Raw genomic sequence first — 17,492 nt, forward strand, 5'->3', positions numbered from 1 at the left:
AGAATGGAGCTGTGCTGCTTGACAGAAGAGACTGATAGAGCTGAAACTAAATTTTACAGATCTAGCTGATAGATCTGGAGTTTTATCAGCTTAGTGCATACACCTGTGCTGGTGCAAGCTGTAACAGAAGTCACCTGCCCCAGTTACTTCACAACTGGAAGATGCTCCTGAAAACCATTCAGGACAGAGAATAATTTATGTGTTAGTTGCAATAACAACAAAATCCCTAGAAAAGGAATTTAGCAAAGTGTATTTTTATGATTTGAAACTGCATGTTGTAATGCCTTTTCTCCTAGATGCAGACAACAGTGTATATTATCATGAAATGCAAACTAGATGGTGAAGTCAAAACTGAAGTGGAATTCTCTCCAGGGAATGCATCGCCTGTGCGTTTGCTGGCTGAGATGGAGAATGAGTACACTATCTCTGTGAAGGCTCCGAGTAAGATGCACTGAGATTTTACCCTCGCTTCATCCTTCCTTGCTTCCTTTCTATCTCAACCTGCCTGTCCTGAAAAATGCCAGAGGGAGAAGGGTAAAGGTTGTAATACAGGAGGACCTGAGGCCATGAAGTCTTGACCTTAACATTCTCATCTGCGAGACTTCTGTGATGAGGAGCTAAGACAGACTGCTGCTTAAGGGGTTCTGTTTTCCCCTCAGCAGCAACAGGGTTGCAGTGTGGAAACACTTTACTGGGAGTTCTAAGAGCAAATTGCAACTTGTAAAGTACTTAGAAATTGACTGTGTCTCATAACCATCACCACATTAACATTGGCAAGACACAAAGAGAAGGTAAGTATCAGTAAATAGTTGCATGACTATAACAGCATGTGCTTGATGTTTGTGATGATCTCTCTGTTATGAGAGCTAAAACTATCCTGGTTTGCTCTTTAATTTTATATATATATTCTGTCACTCTATATATTTACATTACAAAACTATAGGCCATGTAAACTTTAGGTTCACTAAACTTTAGGGGCAATATTTTGGAGCCTTACAGATTGATATTACTTTTCCAGCATTATTTTATTTTGTCTGCTTTGGTCCTCTTGGAAAGTTTTTGTGCTAGCTCTGAGAGTAGAGATGAGCAGTCATAGTAATAACTCCTTTAAATCATTGAGGTGGATTGATTTAAAGTAGGTTCAAATTAATCTCTTTAAATCAAGATTTATAATTTAAAGATGGATATGGATACTATCTTGCACTGTGAATTATAAACATGACCTTCACACTGATGGCGTATACAACTATGTAAGCTCTGCAGTTGATAGCAGTGAGAGAAAAATATTTTTAATTCCTTTTGTGCATGACTGTAACTATTTCATAATTTACTGAGTTATTACCAGCCAAGCAGGGAAAGCTTAATTTCAGTGGGATTCAAAATATTTGTATTTCAAAGGGAAAGTTCACACTTACAAATTGCACACTGGACAAAACACCAAGAAGCTCCCAAGATGCAGGTGGGAGATAAATTGTGTTAACTGGAATTCTTTTAAATTGATTTTTGTTCAGAGACTGGTGAGGCTGACAGGGGTTTCAAAGTCCCTAGGGGCTTTTCTGTTTCTCTTCCCTTCTTCCTTGGCTCTTATATTTTATGGCATATTTTAGAAACTTCTCCAGAGAAAGCCAGGGGTAGAAAGATGTGAGGCTTTCTAGCTTGAAATGTTAACATTAGTGGTCTAGACCATTGTTAGAATCCTAGAATGCACTGGGTTGGAAGGGATCTTCAGAGATCATAGTATCATAGTATCATTCAGGGTTGGAAGGGACCACAAGGATCATCTAGTTCCAACCCCCCTGCCATGGGCAGGGACACCCTACACTAGATCAGGCTGGCAAGAGCCTCATCCAGCCTGGTCTTAAACACCCCCAGGGACGGGGCCTCGACCACCTCCCTGGAAAACCCATTCCAGGGTCTCACCACTCTCATGGTGAAGAACCTCCTCCTCACATCTAGCCTGAATCTCCCCACCTCCAGCTTCATTCCATTCCCCCTAGTCCTGTCACTACCTGAGATCCTGAGAAGTTCTTCCCCAGCCTTCCTGTAGGCCCCCTTCAGATACTGGAAGGCCACAATTAGGTCACCTCGGAGCCTTCTCTTCTGCAGACTGAACAGCCCCAACTCCTTCAGTCTGTCCTCATAGGAGAGATGCTCCAGCCCTCTGATCATCCTTGTGGCCCTTCTCTGGACACACTCCAGCACCTCCACATCCCTCTTGTAATAGGGGCTCCAGAACTGGACACAGTACTCCAGGTGGGGTCTCACCAGGGCTGAGTAGAGGGGGAGGATCACCTCCCTCGACCTGCTGGCCACACTTCTCCTGATGCAGCCCAGGATCTGATTGGCTTTGTGGGCTGCAAGTGCACATTGAGAGCTCATGTTGAGCTTCTCGTCCACCAGCACCCCCAAGTCTCTCTCCTCAGGGCTGCTTTCCAGCCAGTTACTGCCCAGCCTGTATTTGTGCCTGGGATTGCCTCGACCCAGATGCAGGACCCTGCACTTGCTCTTATTGAACTTCATGAGGTTGGCTTGTGCCCACCTCTCCAGCCTGTCAAGGTCCCTCTGGATGGCCTCCCTTCCCTCCAGCGTGTCTGCTGCACCACACAGCTTGGTGTCATCAGCAAACTTGCTGAGGGTGCACTCAATGAATGCCAGATCATTTAATTCAACACCACTGCAATAACCAGGGGCATCACCAAATACATTAGGTTACTCAGACCCCCATATCAAGCCTGCCATTGAGCGTGTCCAGGCGTGGGGCCTCCACAAGCTACCTGGCCAATCTGTTCCAGTGTTCCATCACCCTTGTAGTAAAGAACTTCTTCCTAATGTTAAAGCTAAATCTACTCTTCTCTAGTTTAAAACCATTCCTCCTTGTCCTACTGCTACACCTTTGTAAATAGGCCCTCCCCAGCTTTCCTATAGGCCTCCTTCAGGTACTGGAGGGTTGCTATTAGGTCTCCCTAGAGCCACCTTTTCTCCAGGCTGAACAGTTCCAGCTCTCTCAGCCTGTTAGCAGTGTGCATAGGTCACAGGTGATAAGCACTGATACAGGTATGAAGTGGATAGTTCCAAAGTACTTGCCTACTTGGTGTTCAAACCTACATTCTCTCTTTTTTTTTTAATGAATTCAGTAAGACAGAAAGTGTTTTGGTATCTTGCTGGCACTATTTCCAAACCCCTCCTGTCCTCAAGGTATTTCATATAGACTTACACCATTGCTTGTTCTTTATTGCAGTTTCTTCTCTTTCTTTTTAAAGATTTAACCTCTGGGATAGTGCCTCTGCAGATCTATTCAGGGGACTTGATGGTGGGAGAAACAACTGTCACTTATCATACTGACATGGAGGAAATCAGCAGCCTGTTGGCTAATGCAGCCAACCCGGTACAGTTCATGTGCCAGGTAATGACTAGCAAATAACTACTTTGGAAACCAGCTCTTTCAGAGGCCAGATGAGTTGACATAAGCAAAAACGCTTGCCATGAAGTGGTCTTCTGAAATGAAGAAATGCAAGGTTGTTTAGAAATCTTTATGTAACCTTAATATTCTGTCTCTGAAGCAAATAGCTGGCTGAGGTGATTCAAGTTATCCAACTAACCAGAAAAAAATAATCAGTCAATCAGCACATTAAGATCTTGATGACTTGAAAAGATTGGGATGACAGAACATGGTATAACAAAAAGTACCATACAGAAATACATTGGTTGGAAATTTGTACATAAGAGTTCCTGGAAAAGATAGCAATGGTTCATACTACCTGAATGAGGTAGAGTAACATAAAATGGCTTGTTTATTCTTAGCACTTATTTCTTTAAAGACACTCCTCAGTTCTTACATCATATTTTACACATATAGGATATCTGAACCCCATTAGAGGGATAAAACTTTCACAAGCAGGTTCTCCATATGTATTGTCTTTGCTGATCAAGGACATGAAGGCAGGCAGCAAAGTAGCAGAAGCCTGCAAAGTAGTTTTGTTAGTCACCAGCATACTCGGTACAGGGGAAACTGTCTTTATTTTTCTTTTTAGTTCAAAGCTGGGGAGCAGTTGGTATTGGGCTGTGCCTCTGGCTGGGGAATAGGCATGCTTTCCAGTCTTTGGCTAAGAAATTGTCCAAAAGCCAAACTCGGCAACTCAAAATGAACTACTTTGTACTTAGAGCAGGAACAGTTTAGAAAATAAGATTATGCCTGTCAAGGAAGTAGGAAGTGTTCCAAATTGCATGAGTGACTTCCTAATTCTGCCTTATTGTGAAATGTATGGTTCTCATTTGCTCATGTTAATGATACTCTATTTTTGGACCAGGAAGTTATTCAAGTTATTTGCTTTACCTGAACATTGCTACCTTCAGTGTTTGTGCCTAACCTTACCTTGTAGTTACTAAACAAAAAGACACCTGATAAATCTCACCCTAACTGAATCTCCAGGCTCCCACAAACAAAATAATTTTTGGTTTATTCCTAGGCCTTTAAAATTGTGCCATACAGCATAGAAGCACTTGACAAACTCCTGACTGAGTCACTCAAGAAAAACATTCCTGCCAGTGGCTTACACCTGTTTGGAATCAACCAGCTGGAAGAAGAAGATATGACAGCAAGTAAGTTGAAAGATATTTTACATTTTTTTTTCTTTCTAAATTTCATCTCCGTCGGTTGTTTTACTTTGAAGTGCCTTAATGCTGCAGTGTGTGGTATCTGCATGGCCTGTCTCAAAAATCTTCAATCTCAGCTAGCAAGCTCTATTTTTGCATGATGCCTGTAGATGGGGGATTGTCATTTGGGTCAGGTGACCCTTTTTTGTTATGTGCATCAGACTCACTTGTTGCACTGTGGGAGATGTAGCTATGTAGCCTCAAACATAACCAAAATTAAAAGATGCTCTCCAGAATGTCTGCTATATTTCCTCTCTTGTTCTTCTCCCAGTACCATGTAACATCTCTCCCCAGCCCAGTCCTTTTCCCCCAGCCCTATGATTCTGCTTTAAGGTGCACAGTGGATGCTCAGAAGTTGGATTGGTGTGACACCATGACATGATTGCCTTACAGCATCTGGACCCTACTGGAATGATGATCTACAAGGTCCTTGCAAACCTGTGATCCTACATACATTGACCTATTACAGTGTCAGCTTCCTCACTAAAGGTCATAGGTTTTAAGTCTGGAGATGCACTAGATACCTCAATTTGTGCATAGTAGCTACGATTTGAAACTGTACATATACTTTGCAGGGCTTTCACAACTCCTTTGATCTCTGTGTTTACTAGGTGTTATGTTTCTCATCTACTGGTTCTGTGGCTGCTAGAGAGAAAGTTGGATTCTAACATCTTCCTGTTCTCTCAGATCAGAGGGATGAGGAATTGCCAACACTGCTTCACTTTTCTGCAAGATACGGGCTGAAGAACCTCACCGCCTTGCTGCTTACATGCCCTGGAGCCCTGCAGGCCTACAGTGTAGCCAACAAATATGGCCACTATCCAAACACCATAGCAGAAAAGCATGGCTTTAAGGACCTCCGCCAATTCATTGATGAATATGTGGTAAGAGGAAGCAGCAGCCCTTTTGCATTCTCCCACAGTCCTGTTTTGGAGGCATGGGTGATTCTTACTCTTGGCCTTTGTTGCTTGACAAAAGCATTAGTTTAGGGCTCGAAATTACAGCTAAATAAAGTTGCCATTCCCTGTTCTGAGATCAGGAGGGCTGCAGAAACTGTGAATTGATTAAAGTATTTGCATTGGGGTAAATGAGAGATGATTAGGAAGTCCTTCCCACTTCACGTTATGGTACTGCACTCTCCCATGTCCTCCTCTCCACCAGCGGAGTGACTGAAGTGTATTAAGAGTAGATCCTACTTGCTGACTGTTAAGCAGCTTAGTATCAAGGCACACAAATGATCTGCACCAGCATGTCTACCGCAAGGTAGTGACTAGAAGCGCTACTTGTGAGATCCTAGTAAGCTCCTTTACTCACCATGTTTTCTTTCTGGCAAAAGTTCATCTGCACCTCCCTAAGGCATTGCATGAGCTATTTGCCTGACCTGTTTTGTCTGTGGAAAGAAGCATGTGTAGACAGTTTTGACACACATGCCGTGTAGATTGAAGGCCCATGGAGGGAAGAATATCTTTGTAACACTACAACCTATGAAGATGGCTGTGCTTGTGACAGTGTTGGAAGTTGGGGAATAGGCTAGGATGAAGCTTTACATTTTGCTGCCTTGTGTGGGTTTGATGAAGACCTGCACTGATCTCTCCTCCACCATGTTGCAAATATATGAGAAGGGTTTCTGCTGTCCTGTGAATCGAAAGCTGCCTGTATTACATGAACAGCTGCTTTTTGTGAGGTTTCCTGTTAATCTCACAGAAAAGGGTCTGTGTAGTCCCATTCTGGGTGTTAAGTGCTGCTGCTAATGCCAAGAACTGAAACTGAATCTACACCAAAGCTAAAACTTTGCTTTCTTGCAAGTACTCTACATGTAACAAGCTTTCCCCCTTCAGCTATGCTTACCCCAAAATAGCCTTTGACAAGCATTTATATTTTTAGAATGAGTTTTGCTTATGTTCTAGAAGTTTGCAGACACTGGGTAGAACATGAAGTTGGGGAAGTGAGAAGCTATAATGGCTCTTCAGAACATGTCAGCACCAACTTCTTTTACCTTTATTGTCTATTATTACAACATAGATGTTGAAAGCTATGCCCAGACAGCTGTAGCAGGAATTTAGTTCCTTTGAGTAGCTTTGGTCTTTGGGAATGGTCTGCTTTTATAAGTTGTTTTTATTCCATCAGTGATGGAAGAGTGAGATACCTTTTGGTTGCTTTGATTCTCCAGACTCCTTATTTAGATGAGATGTGAACTTTTTTCTTTTCTTGCCTGCCTTTCTCTCCAGGAAACTGCAGATATGCTGAAGAGTCACATTAAGGAAGAGCTGATGCAAGGCGAGGAGGATGAGTCTGTTTATGAGTCCATGGCTCATCTGTCCACTGATTTATTAATGAAGTGTTCCTTGAATCCTGGCTCTGATAAAGAACTTTATGAATCTATGGCTGGATTTGTCCCTGGTGCCTCAGAAGATCTTTGTATGTATATTCATAGAGTCACAGAATTGTAGGGTGGTTGGGTTGGAAGGGACCTCTAAAGGTTATCTAGTTAAACCCTTCTGCAGTGAGCAGAGAAATCTTCACATAGACCACATGGCTCGGAGCCTCTGTCCAAGAGGTCTAAACTGATCTGTCTCTTTTATATGCAGTAGTGCCTCAGCTGAGTTTCAGAATTCAGGGCTGGTTGTAGCTTTTCTGCTCTCACCACAAGGAAACCATGCTCTAGTTTTGATGTTGGTGGGCTGATAAAATTGCTCTAAACCTGTCTTTGATTGCCGGTGTACAAGATCAAGAGCTGTTTCCTCAGTGCTTTGAGGATTCCCTGAACCTTAAGCAACTGAATTAGCATTTAGAAGATATCAAATTTTCTACCATGTGCTGCTTTTCCCTCCTGAGATCCAGGGAGGCAAGGACACTCTGACTTAGAGATACTACTAGAAAAGAACACTATGTAAGATGTGATTTCTCAATGGCTTGAGAACAAAAGAAAGTGAACATTTAGAAACAGATTTACTGAATAGATTGTAATTGAAAACTCATTATCCTTATCCACTTGGTTTATTGCTAAAAATACAGAGCTAATTCTGATAGATATGCAGATGTTTAACTCGCTCACCATTCCATTAATAATATTCACAGAGTCACAGATTGCACTGGATTGGAAAGGACCCTCAAAGGTCACCTTGTCCAACCCTCCTGCAGTGTGCAGGGACACCTCCAATTAGATCAGGCTGCTTAGGGCCACATCGAGTCTGATCTTGAATGTCTCTAGGGATGGGGCCTCAACCACATCCCTGGGAAACCTGTTCCACTATTTTACCACTTGTTGTAAAGAACTTCCTTATACCCAACCTAAATCTGCCCAGCTCCAATGTGCTTCTGCAGGCTCTGTAGGGCTAGTAGGACGAGAAAGGTAAAAACTTGAACTGTCCATAAAGTAGGTTCTTATGATTCCTTTACTAAAAAGCAGAGCTGAATGAGTCTGTGTTTGAAAATGTTTTCCTCATTGTTGAGGCTTGTCTGAAATACTTCAGCAGGGAGCGTGGGTTTCCTGCTACTTCTGGAGTTCTCCTAATGTATTGTTACCTTTCATTTAGGAATCTTTACAGAAAAATCTGGGTTTTTTTATGTAATCTTAGTCTTTGCCTGAAGAATACTTACAGTTAGTCTGAAGAGTGTTTAAAATCTACCTGTACTGTAACAGGTAAGGTTAAATTGACACAATGCTTGACACAGGCAAACCCTCACTGAAATCAGTGAGAGTTTTGACTTGTTTGGAACTGCCATCAGAAATAAAAGCTTCAAGCTTTTATACTGACTTAAAGAAATTGCAATCTACTACTGCTGAGGTGTTTTCTCCAGGTCAGAGTAGCCCTTATGCAAGTAGTTATGGCTGTGGTGTTGAGGACAATACCTTGGCTATTTTAAGTGTAGCAATAGTGGGGCAGCACACCCATTTATTGTGATCAAGATACGCTTCCACCAGTTTTGCAGAGGCTGATCAAAGTATGCCTAGGTACTACAGAGTCAATTTGTTTGGCAGGAATTATTTTGAGAATAAGGTAAACACAGGACAATGTAATGAGTCAAAAGTAATAGCAAATACTTGAATACCAGAGTGTTCTGTTAGTTCTTGTATTCTTCATCAAACCCCTGACTTTTCAATGCATTTTTCTGTGCTGGTTTTGTGTCTCTGCATTTTTTTTCTTGGGGACACATTTACACAGAAAGTGCGTAAACTGTGCAAGAGCCAAATTTTGCTTAAGCTGATGCTTAATGGGAGTTGCACACACCTGTGTTGAGTTGCTGCATTCCATTTTTAAAGAATGGAAAATGTTTTGTTTATCTACAGAACATTGCCTCTTCTCCTGCTGGAGGGGAGTGTCCTTTCCCAGGTAGGTCTTAGTGCCCATTACAGCTCATAAGGTACTCCTAAGCAAATTAGTGAAAACTTCCTAGATCCTGCTGTTTGCTGTTGTTTAATAGTGAGAATGAATCGCCTTATTTTTTCAGTCTCATTGTTCTGGCTTTGGAAGAGCAATTCTCTTTTCTTCCACTTTTCAAATACCAGTAAAGTCAAACATAATTTTTCAGAATATGCTCCAGGATGCAGGTAAACATCATTTAGCCGAGTACCACACACTGTAGCAAACAGCAGCTGAATACCAAAAATAGAGAGTTATCTCCATCATATCAGTCTGGTAGTATCAACTGCAGCATCAGATAAAGTGCTGTGCTTTTTCTGCTTTCTTTTCACCAGCACCTCTTGCTCATTTTTGCCAAACAGTTTTTTGAGTAGGCTGGAATTGTGTTCAGGAGAGGCTCTGAGAATAAGGGCTCTTGAAGGTGCTGAAAGCCTGTTTGACTTGTGTGAAGACTAAATTCCCTGGGGTATGTGCATCATTATGCTGTTTTACTTGGGTAAAGAGTTAGGCTCTATTTCCTGAGGTCAGACAGTGGCAGTGGCCAAGAGCTGGTTGAAGCAAGTTCAAACTCTTAGCACTTTTGCAGCAAGTGGGAACAAAAAGTGGTGTTAACCAAGTCAAGAACTTCTTTTCAGTTTTGGTGTGTGTGAGATGTTAGGTCTCATCTCCATGTGAGATAGTCTCATTTGCATGGGGGTAGTGAGGTCACAATCATGTCTTCTAAGGAGAATTTAACTAATTAATTAAACTACATTGACTATGTGGTAGGAAACAAATCCTGCAGGATCCTGTTGCACCACTGGTTTAGTAATCCTGCAGAGTATCGACAAACAGTACTGTTCCCTCCACAGAGTGAAAGGAATGTTGCACAGTTGTCACATTCTGTTCTGCTACTAAATCCATAAAGTAGTGGCTTTTCTTTTGGGCCTGTATTTGCTACAGGTTAATTTCAAAAAGCTGTGTTAAAAATAATCAGGGTAGCTGCAAGATGGAAAATTTGCTCTACGAAAATATGCAGTTCTCTGGTACTGATTCCTTAGGATGCTCAAATGTCAAATCTGTGCTTCCATGTGGTACAGTAGTACTTCAGTGAACTTTATATTAGGTTGATGATGAGTAGATTAGCTCCAGTGGCACACAACTTGGCATGAACTGCAGAGCTCTTGAGATGCTGTTGGTGTGGTATTAAGCTAGATTGGGTGCATTCACGTGACTGTCAATGAGTCTTTTGATAATTTTTTTTGTTTAAAAACACCCTGTGTCATTCCAGCAAAGCATAATTTTGCTTGTGTATTCTTACCCTTTTTCATGATCTCTTCAACTTTGCAGGAAAAAAAATAATACAGGTCAGCAAATATTGAAAAGGCATTTACAGGGAAATATTCCATATTCTGTCATGTAACCCAAACCCTTCAGTTTACATAATTATAGCTATTTTACAATATGCCTCAAGAATTTGCTTCTATCAGTAAGGCTTAACAATCCATTCATATCACTCTCATTTTTAATATCATTAGGAGCATGGTTACCTCATGTTTTATTTCAGTTTTAACATTAGTTTTAGGGATACAATGAGCTTGACCTTTTTCTTGAAATCGGTATTCTTCATGTCAAAACACTGAGTTAACGATGTGTGTTGTTGTTTGCTGTCACTCCTTTCTCAATGCTAAATTAGAAGCTAACCCTCTAAACACCTTCTAGTCCAACTAATTAACTGAGCCAGCTGTTTTGACTTCTATCCAATAAATAAAACAAATACTATCTTCTGTGTCATGGGCAAATTGCCCTTAATGTCTTGTTTTGCCAAGTCATGGAGTTTCCATTCTCTTTGGCCTCAGGAGGAGTGTGCAGAGGCCAAAACCTTCACATAGCCAAAACACTCTCAATAATAGCTAATCCTCAGTGGCTATTTGGAGCCTTGTCAGAACTTCTCAAGCCTAGGCATCAGGCAGCTGGCAAAGATTTGTGCAGAATGGAGTGAACATACCAACTTAGGAGCCTTCTTTGAGGCAAATGTCTTGTTAGTTGCCTGGCTTGCCAAATGACTTGTCAGTTGCCTGGATTGCTCTTTTTGTTATAAACCAAATTTTCAGTCAGAAATATTTAATTTTATAATATTACACTGCTTCACATGTTTAAAGGCATAATCAACAAGCTCATTTTTCTGATTTTTGCTTTCAGATGTAGAGATGCTTCAGTCCGAACCGAACGCTCCAGCTGCTGGAGATGAAGTTTATCAAACTATGAAAGACTCGATGCTCCGCAAGTTTTTAGAAGGTGAGACCTGTTTGGAGAGAGGGAAGACAGTAGCACAGTGAAAGCAATTAAATGGAACTTGAGATTTCTCCTTGATATTGATGAGGACAGGTGATAGTCCACACTGTTTTACACGGACAGTTTTGCCTTAGTGGGTACAAATGAGGCGCAAAAGAAAAAGCAGCTTGTGAGGTGATTTCACAAATGCAGTTAGTTTCTTAAAGAGGAGGAGTGGCTTCTAGTTCCAGCCCCTGCCTACCAGTAAGTGCAAGCACACAGCTGGTATCTATTCAGGAATGGCTGTCTTTTGTCCTTGTGTTAGTAATGGGGATTAATTCTGGTGGTGTGGGTGCAGGCTTCTCTCGTGGGCAGAGGGCTGAGTATAAAGCAGGGCAGTACAATCTAGTGATGAATTTTATCACAAAACTTTTTCAAAAGTCCACCCACTGAAAACAGCAGCCTGAAAAGAGGAAAAGAACTGCTGGCTCTGAAACATGATCTACACTGCCTCTTCAGTGCTCCTTCTGCCTTCTCTGACCAAAGCCAGACCTTCGCTCCCCCTGAGACACATTATTCTGAGATTAAATATATTGTCATCTGATGGTGATTGTTCATTTCAGACAAAGGAATATTTCTCTGTAGTACTTTGTAGACAACTACAAGTAGCTTTTGGAAATCAGGGCTCTGTTTGATTTGTTAACTGTTATAGTATGCTAATTAGCTGGAATTAATGGAACTAAATGTTTGAGTTCTTAAAAACAGATTTTCCACTGTGGTTTCTTTACCAGAACAGATGGTACAAGCTTAGTAGCTAACATTTACATGCTACTAGATGTTGGTGACTTGATGAAGTCCTATCTTGAAGGGCTTTGGCATTTTAACTCACTGCAAAACTGGATGGTTTTGCCTTTGAAATGGCTAGCTTGGTAAGAATGTGGTACTTAGTGCATCTGTGAAGTGGCCAGATTGTTTTTGTTACAAACTCTACTCTGTTGTAGGCAGTGGTGTGGATGTGCCAAATTCAGAGGAAGGAGTTTACCAGCCATCCGGTGAAGATGTGTACTACTCAGTGGAACAAGATACTTTGCCACAGGAAGTGGCTAGCAGACCTCCAGTTCCTGTTCCAAGACCAGAATCCAGCTCTCCACAGCCAGACAATGAGCTGTACATCTCCAAAAGTGAGTTGGGTACCAGGACCTAACTGTAGAGTAGTCAGCTGTAGAATGGCCTTTACATAGACTCCGGTTGCTGAATAAACACCAATAAAACCTACACATTTTTGATCTCCTTGGTTTACTTGGCTCTGGAGATGGATTACCTTTGGGATCCAATTTGAATTTTGTTTTTCATCTTCTGCCTTCTCTGAAAACATTGGGATGTGTATCCTAGAGTCTTAGCCTGAGCTTGTTCTTAGTGAAAGCAGCAGGACAACAGGTTATCCCCAGATGGTTTAAACGTATCCACCTGCATAGGAAAAGTCCTGGTATTATAAGGGCCCAATCAAGCCAATAAATTGAAATATTGCTGCTCTGTAATGTCTTCATGAGATGCATTTCAGTATATAAAGCATGCTTGTTTTAGTTTTTGCACAGAAAGCTCAAAGATGTGAGAATCTCTACACCCCTAGAGGAAGAGTTAAGAAAGGTAAGTCAGAAGTTCACTCTGAAAACTTTCTGATAATCTGAAAGCAAATCTGCTGAAATAGCTTCATTTGCGTGGAATGTGACAGAATAGTTGGTTTAACAAGGCTCTGGGGATAGTAGTCCTATATGAATGACCCAACCTTTCTGACCTTACATGACACTGGAAACTTCTTACAACTGCAGAGTGTGAGGAGGTACCCTCCCATACTGTACATATCCCTGTCTTGGAATTTATCCTCAGTCAGGATCATCATGATCACCGAAGCCCTGTTTTATGTTATGATCCGTATTACTTCATGGAGTCACTGTCCTACCTTTGATGGTCTGGTTAGAGCCGCTGTCTGTTGATCATTGTTTCCTGGGTTTTAACCTTTAGTGAACTGCTTGCCATTGATCGCTGCACTTCCAAAACTGTGCCCTTATTCTTCCACTCTTAGGCACCAGGAGCCACATCTGAACTTGTATCTCAAATATTTGCAGTGAAAAAACAGAGCACTTTAAAGAGTACAGTTTGGCTGCTCACTTAAATGATGTTTTTAAGAACAGAACCTATTCCTGGGACATATTTGTATACAAGGCTACCTCTCAGTTGGGCATTTAGCCCTGACAAATAGCAGTGTGGCATAAGGACAAAATACCCTTCTGGTTAGGGAAACATTCAGTCTGTAATACTGATTTATTGATATCTGGGGTGCTTGAGTTTCTTTGTATTCAGTGAGAAGAGCAGGTGCCACAAGTTCAGCAGTATTTTTTGTGTTTTCTCTTCAGAGACAATAGTCAGGCCTGTAAGGGACCTGTCTCAATCAAGCATTTATGATCCGTTTGCCGGAATGAAAACCCCAGGTCAACGGCAGCTGATTACCTTGCAGGAGCAAGTGAAAATGGGCATGCTCACCGTTGATGAAGCTGTACTTCATTTTAAGGAGTGGCAGCTGAACCAGAAAAAGAGATCAGAATCATTCCGGTTCCAGCAGGTACAGGCTTATTCTACTGCTTAAAAAACAAGAGTTGTCTCTCTAGGTATACACACTGAAGAGTTTGTGATATATATGTTTGTTTCCTGGTTGTAGCAGGAGGACTGCTAACACATTATGCCTGCTAGCAGAGTTCTCTCCTGACATGGAGAGGCTATTCCCATGCAGCAGGAAGCAGGTAGCTGGTTTGCAGATGTATTTGTCTTGCAGTTGTATTGTTAGGTTTTTTTCTGTACACTAGGAATTATGCCAAATCCACTTGACTAAATTACCTTTCTAGAGGTCACCTAGCACCTGCCTGCTGGTAGGGGACTTGTGTGATGAGCATTTAGCTTGTCTTCTCTAATCCAGTTCAGATCAGTGAAGACTCAGTTTCCCATGTGGTGTACAGGCTTTAAAATTCTGTCTTGTAGACTATCAGATCCCTCTCTGGGTGTTTGTTGGCTACGGGGCTACTTGTGTTTTGCACCTGGACAAAGTCTAGCAACAATCCCAGAAACAGTCAGAGGACTCCCTTCTTCTGTCAATAAAGAAAATTCAGAATGCAGTGCTACTTCAGTACATCTCTGAAGCAGAGGTGAAATGGCATGCTCTGTGCCCCATTCCATGAGCAGCTTTCAAAGTCTCTGCTCTAGATCTTGCCTCATGGTACAGCAATTGCTCTGTGTGCTTTTCAACCTATTCAGGGGTTTCTTCCTCTTATATATGCACACATTTCCGTGCTAAAAGTGTTGTGGGCTTTTTCCCCCCCACCCCTCCTAACTAGTAAGGTGCAGTATGCTGCCACACAATGGTGAAGAGACTTTATCCCAGTTACATTTCCAGATGTCTCCTCTTGCTTCGGTGGGGACAACCTGAATTCTTTCTGAATTGTCCCTTGCACTGTGGGATGTGTGGCAGCTTTCAATTAGAATTCTCTGCTCATTAATACAGAAAAGACTCTGCAGTTACTTGATTGTGGGTCTTGTTTATGTGCCAGCATCACAGTGGAAACAGAAAATAGAGGGAGTTCTAAACCAAATGTGCTGCTTATCTGCAACTGCCAGTGAGTCTGTGAACTTGACCTTAACATACACAATGAACATCTAAAAAAAAAAAACTTGGCTTCTAAAAGGGACATGTGGATTTCTGAAGGGAATACATTAAAACCTGTTGACGTAGTTTGGACTTCAGCAAGGTCTAGCAGGCTTTGTTACAGCTTGATTGCAGAGTTAGCTGAAATATAATGTCAGCTGTTCATCCTCCTGTATCCAAAGCCCTGAAAACAATATCTTGTGTTGTTTCTAGGAAAATCTGAAACGGCTACGAGACAGCATAACCAGGAGGCAAATGGAAAAGCAAAAAAAGGACAAAAGTGCAGGTAATGGTCTCTGGTTCTGATATTCTCTGGTAATGAAGCAGCTAACAATACTAATGGGCTTGCCAGGCAGAAATGTCTCTATATGTATTGTAGTTATATGATACTTTAATATTCACATCCATATACCTGTTGGCTAAATAACAGGGAAGTTGCTTTACTCCTCAGTTTCCCAGATTGAGGAAAGGATACTGTATCTGTGGAGTGAATCTTCATTAATTCCTGTACAGTTATGATTGCCCTTAAGTGATTGTGTTTAACTTTGATCCCAGGAGCAGAGCTGTCTCTTATAGACTATACCTTCACAGACCCTTCTGAGTGGTTTATTTTCCCTTCCAGACCTGGAGATTACAGTACCCATTCGACATTCTCATAATACATCAGGGAAACCAGAATGTGGAATATATGAATACACCCCCAGGAAAAACATCTTCCCACCGAAAAGGGAGTTAAAGCGAGGAGACTGGAAAACAGAAAGCACATCCAGCACAACAAGTAAGGAAATCCTGAGTGTCACCTTCTCTGCAGCACAGCTCTGGAGTCAGCTCAGGAGACAGGACTTGTGTTCCTGAATCCCGGAAATGACACAGCCACCATAAACCTTGCATGCCTTAGGCTGGCTGTTCTCAAAACTGTAAAAGCAGCTCCCTGTACATCAAATGGTTTGGGCATCTTGTGTCTGCATCTCTGCAGGAAGACAACTAAAAGCTGAGTGAAAGATTCCCTTGAGCCTTCTCTGGGAAGGTATATCACCCAGATTTAGTTCTTAAAAATAGATGGCAACTGCTCTCTCAGGAAAAAGGATGATCTCTTGCAGCAACTCAACAGGCAGGGGGCTCTTCTGGTCTGAAGGGTGTAGTTACAGGGCAGACTGGGAATCAGTTGCTACATGTTACTACTTTGATTGTTGCAGGTAAAAGTTACCATTTTTCATTGGTAACTATGGGATCTCTTGAATAATCTGGACTGTCTGCATGTTTGTATTACATTTGGGGTTTATTAGGTTTAATTTGTGCAAATTGAATGCCTGCACTCTAGATGTTATTGCAGACTGAGCAATTCGTGCAGAAATCATTAAGATAATTTTGATCCTCCGAAAGGAAAACTGAGTCTCAGTGAGGGTACTACTTCTGTGGCTCTTCACAAGCTATAGCTAGATCATGTTGAGAGTTAGGTGCCAGAGGTAGCTGACTGATCCAGTAACCTGCATATGAGGAGCTGTAATGAGCCACTAGAGTGTGTGCAGCTTGGCTTTCTTTCCTGTGGCATAACTGGAGAATGGACCCTAACATTATGTAGTACTCCTCAGTGTTGCTGTTTGTACCAGCTGATAAGAGTTACCTCACCAAGACTAGGGAGGGACTCCCATCTTTTGAGGAAACCTCTGTAACTTCCATTTCAGTGTATAGGTATCTCAACTTTAGTGTCCCAGTATTGCACAGCCCTATAGAACATTGTGTATCTATGACTGAAACGGGCCACAGCAGTGTAGAGTATGTTTGTGAGTTGCTGTCCCCTTCAGAATGGCATGATGCTGCAAAACCTTTCCTTACTGTGAGTCCACACAGGTTCAATGAGTTTGCATAAATGGTTGATGAAGGTTGCTGGAACAAACTTCTTCATTTTTTAGCTCTGAAATAGAGCATAAAACCTTCCTGTGATAAGTAAGGATTGTTGTGAGAGGGAATGGTGAACAGCTATTGGGGTAAAAACCTTGCAAGCAGTCATTTGCTCAAGCAATAAATGTGTGACAGTGCTCAATGCTTTTTACCTCCACACTGTGGCTAAGGACATGGGAACTGATGATTTAAATATATATAAATGTTGGGTGTGTACACCTTGTGAAGATATTTACCTGACTTGTCAGCTGATACTAGCACTGGATCCTTTCAGTTAGATTATTTAAGCAAAAACCTGGACATAGATAGGGCAGAAATTTGCTAGAAAGAAAGTGAAGCTGAGTGTTGTGGCCCTGTGGTCTGTGTTGTATGAAATGCCATTGTTTGAATCCTGAATATGTGAAAAATAGCATGGGAAATAAATGATTCTAAACAAGCATTAAATGTTGTGTGTAAGAGGTGAGCATGAGGAATTCTGAGTGATTTGTAGTTAAATCACCAGGATTTAATAATAAATTTGTTTTCTCTTGCTTACTCACTCCAGGTACTGCAAGTAACCGTTCCAGCACTCGGAGCATCTTGAGTGTCAGCAGTGGGATGGAAGGGGACAGTGAGGTAAGCTCTCA

The 17,492-nt window shown here is 41.7% G+C and overlaps 1 protein-coding gene across 1 annotated transcript in view; it reads left to right on the forward strand.

The window, feature by feature from the left end:
• PIK3AP1 (phosphoinositide-3-kinase adaptor protein 1) overlaps positions 1–17,492 on the forward strand; it is a 37,170-nt gene that overhangs the window by 17,761 nt on the left and 1,917 nt on the right. The window contains exons 4-15 of the mRNA XM_068139754.1: positions 297–441; positions 3,261–3,403; positions 4,467–4,599; positions 5,341–5,537; positions 6,882–7,071; positions 11,199–11,294; positions 12,272–12,451; positions 12,855–12,917; positions 13,685–13,890; positions 15,178–15,250; positions 15,587–15,742; positions 17,411–17,481. Coding sequence (XP_067995855.1) covers positions 297–441; positions 3,261–3,403; positions 4,467–4,599; positions 5,341–5,537; positions 6,882–7,071; positions 11,199–11,294; positions 12,272–12,451; positions 12,855–12,917; positions 13,685–13,890; positions 15,178–15,250; positions 15,587–15,742; positions 17,411–17,481 — 1,653 coding nt within the window. The remainder of the gene's footprint in view (positions 1–296; positions 442–3,260; positions 3,404–4,466; positions 4,600–5,340; positions 5,538–6,881; positions 7,072–11,198; positions 11,295–12,271; positions 12,452–12,854; positions 12,918–13,684; positions 13,891–15,177; positions 15,251–15,586; positions 15,743–17,410; positions 17,482–17,492) is intronic.

The sequence above is a fragment of the Melanerpes formicivorus genome, unplaced genomic scaffold (assembly GCF_026170545.1).
Source record: "Melanerpes formicivorus ecotype bairdi unplaced genomic scaffold, bMelFor1.0.p_v2 SCAF_6, whole genome shotgun sequence".
Lineage (NCBI taxonomy): Eukaryota > Metazoa > Chordata > Aves > Piciformes > Picidae > Melanerpes > Melanerpes formicivorus.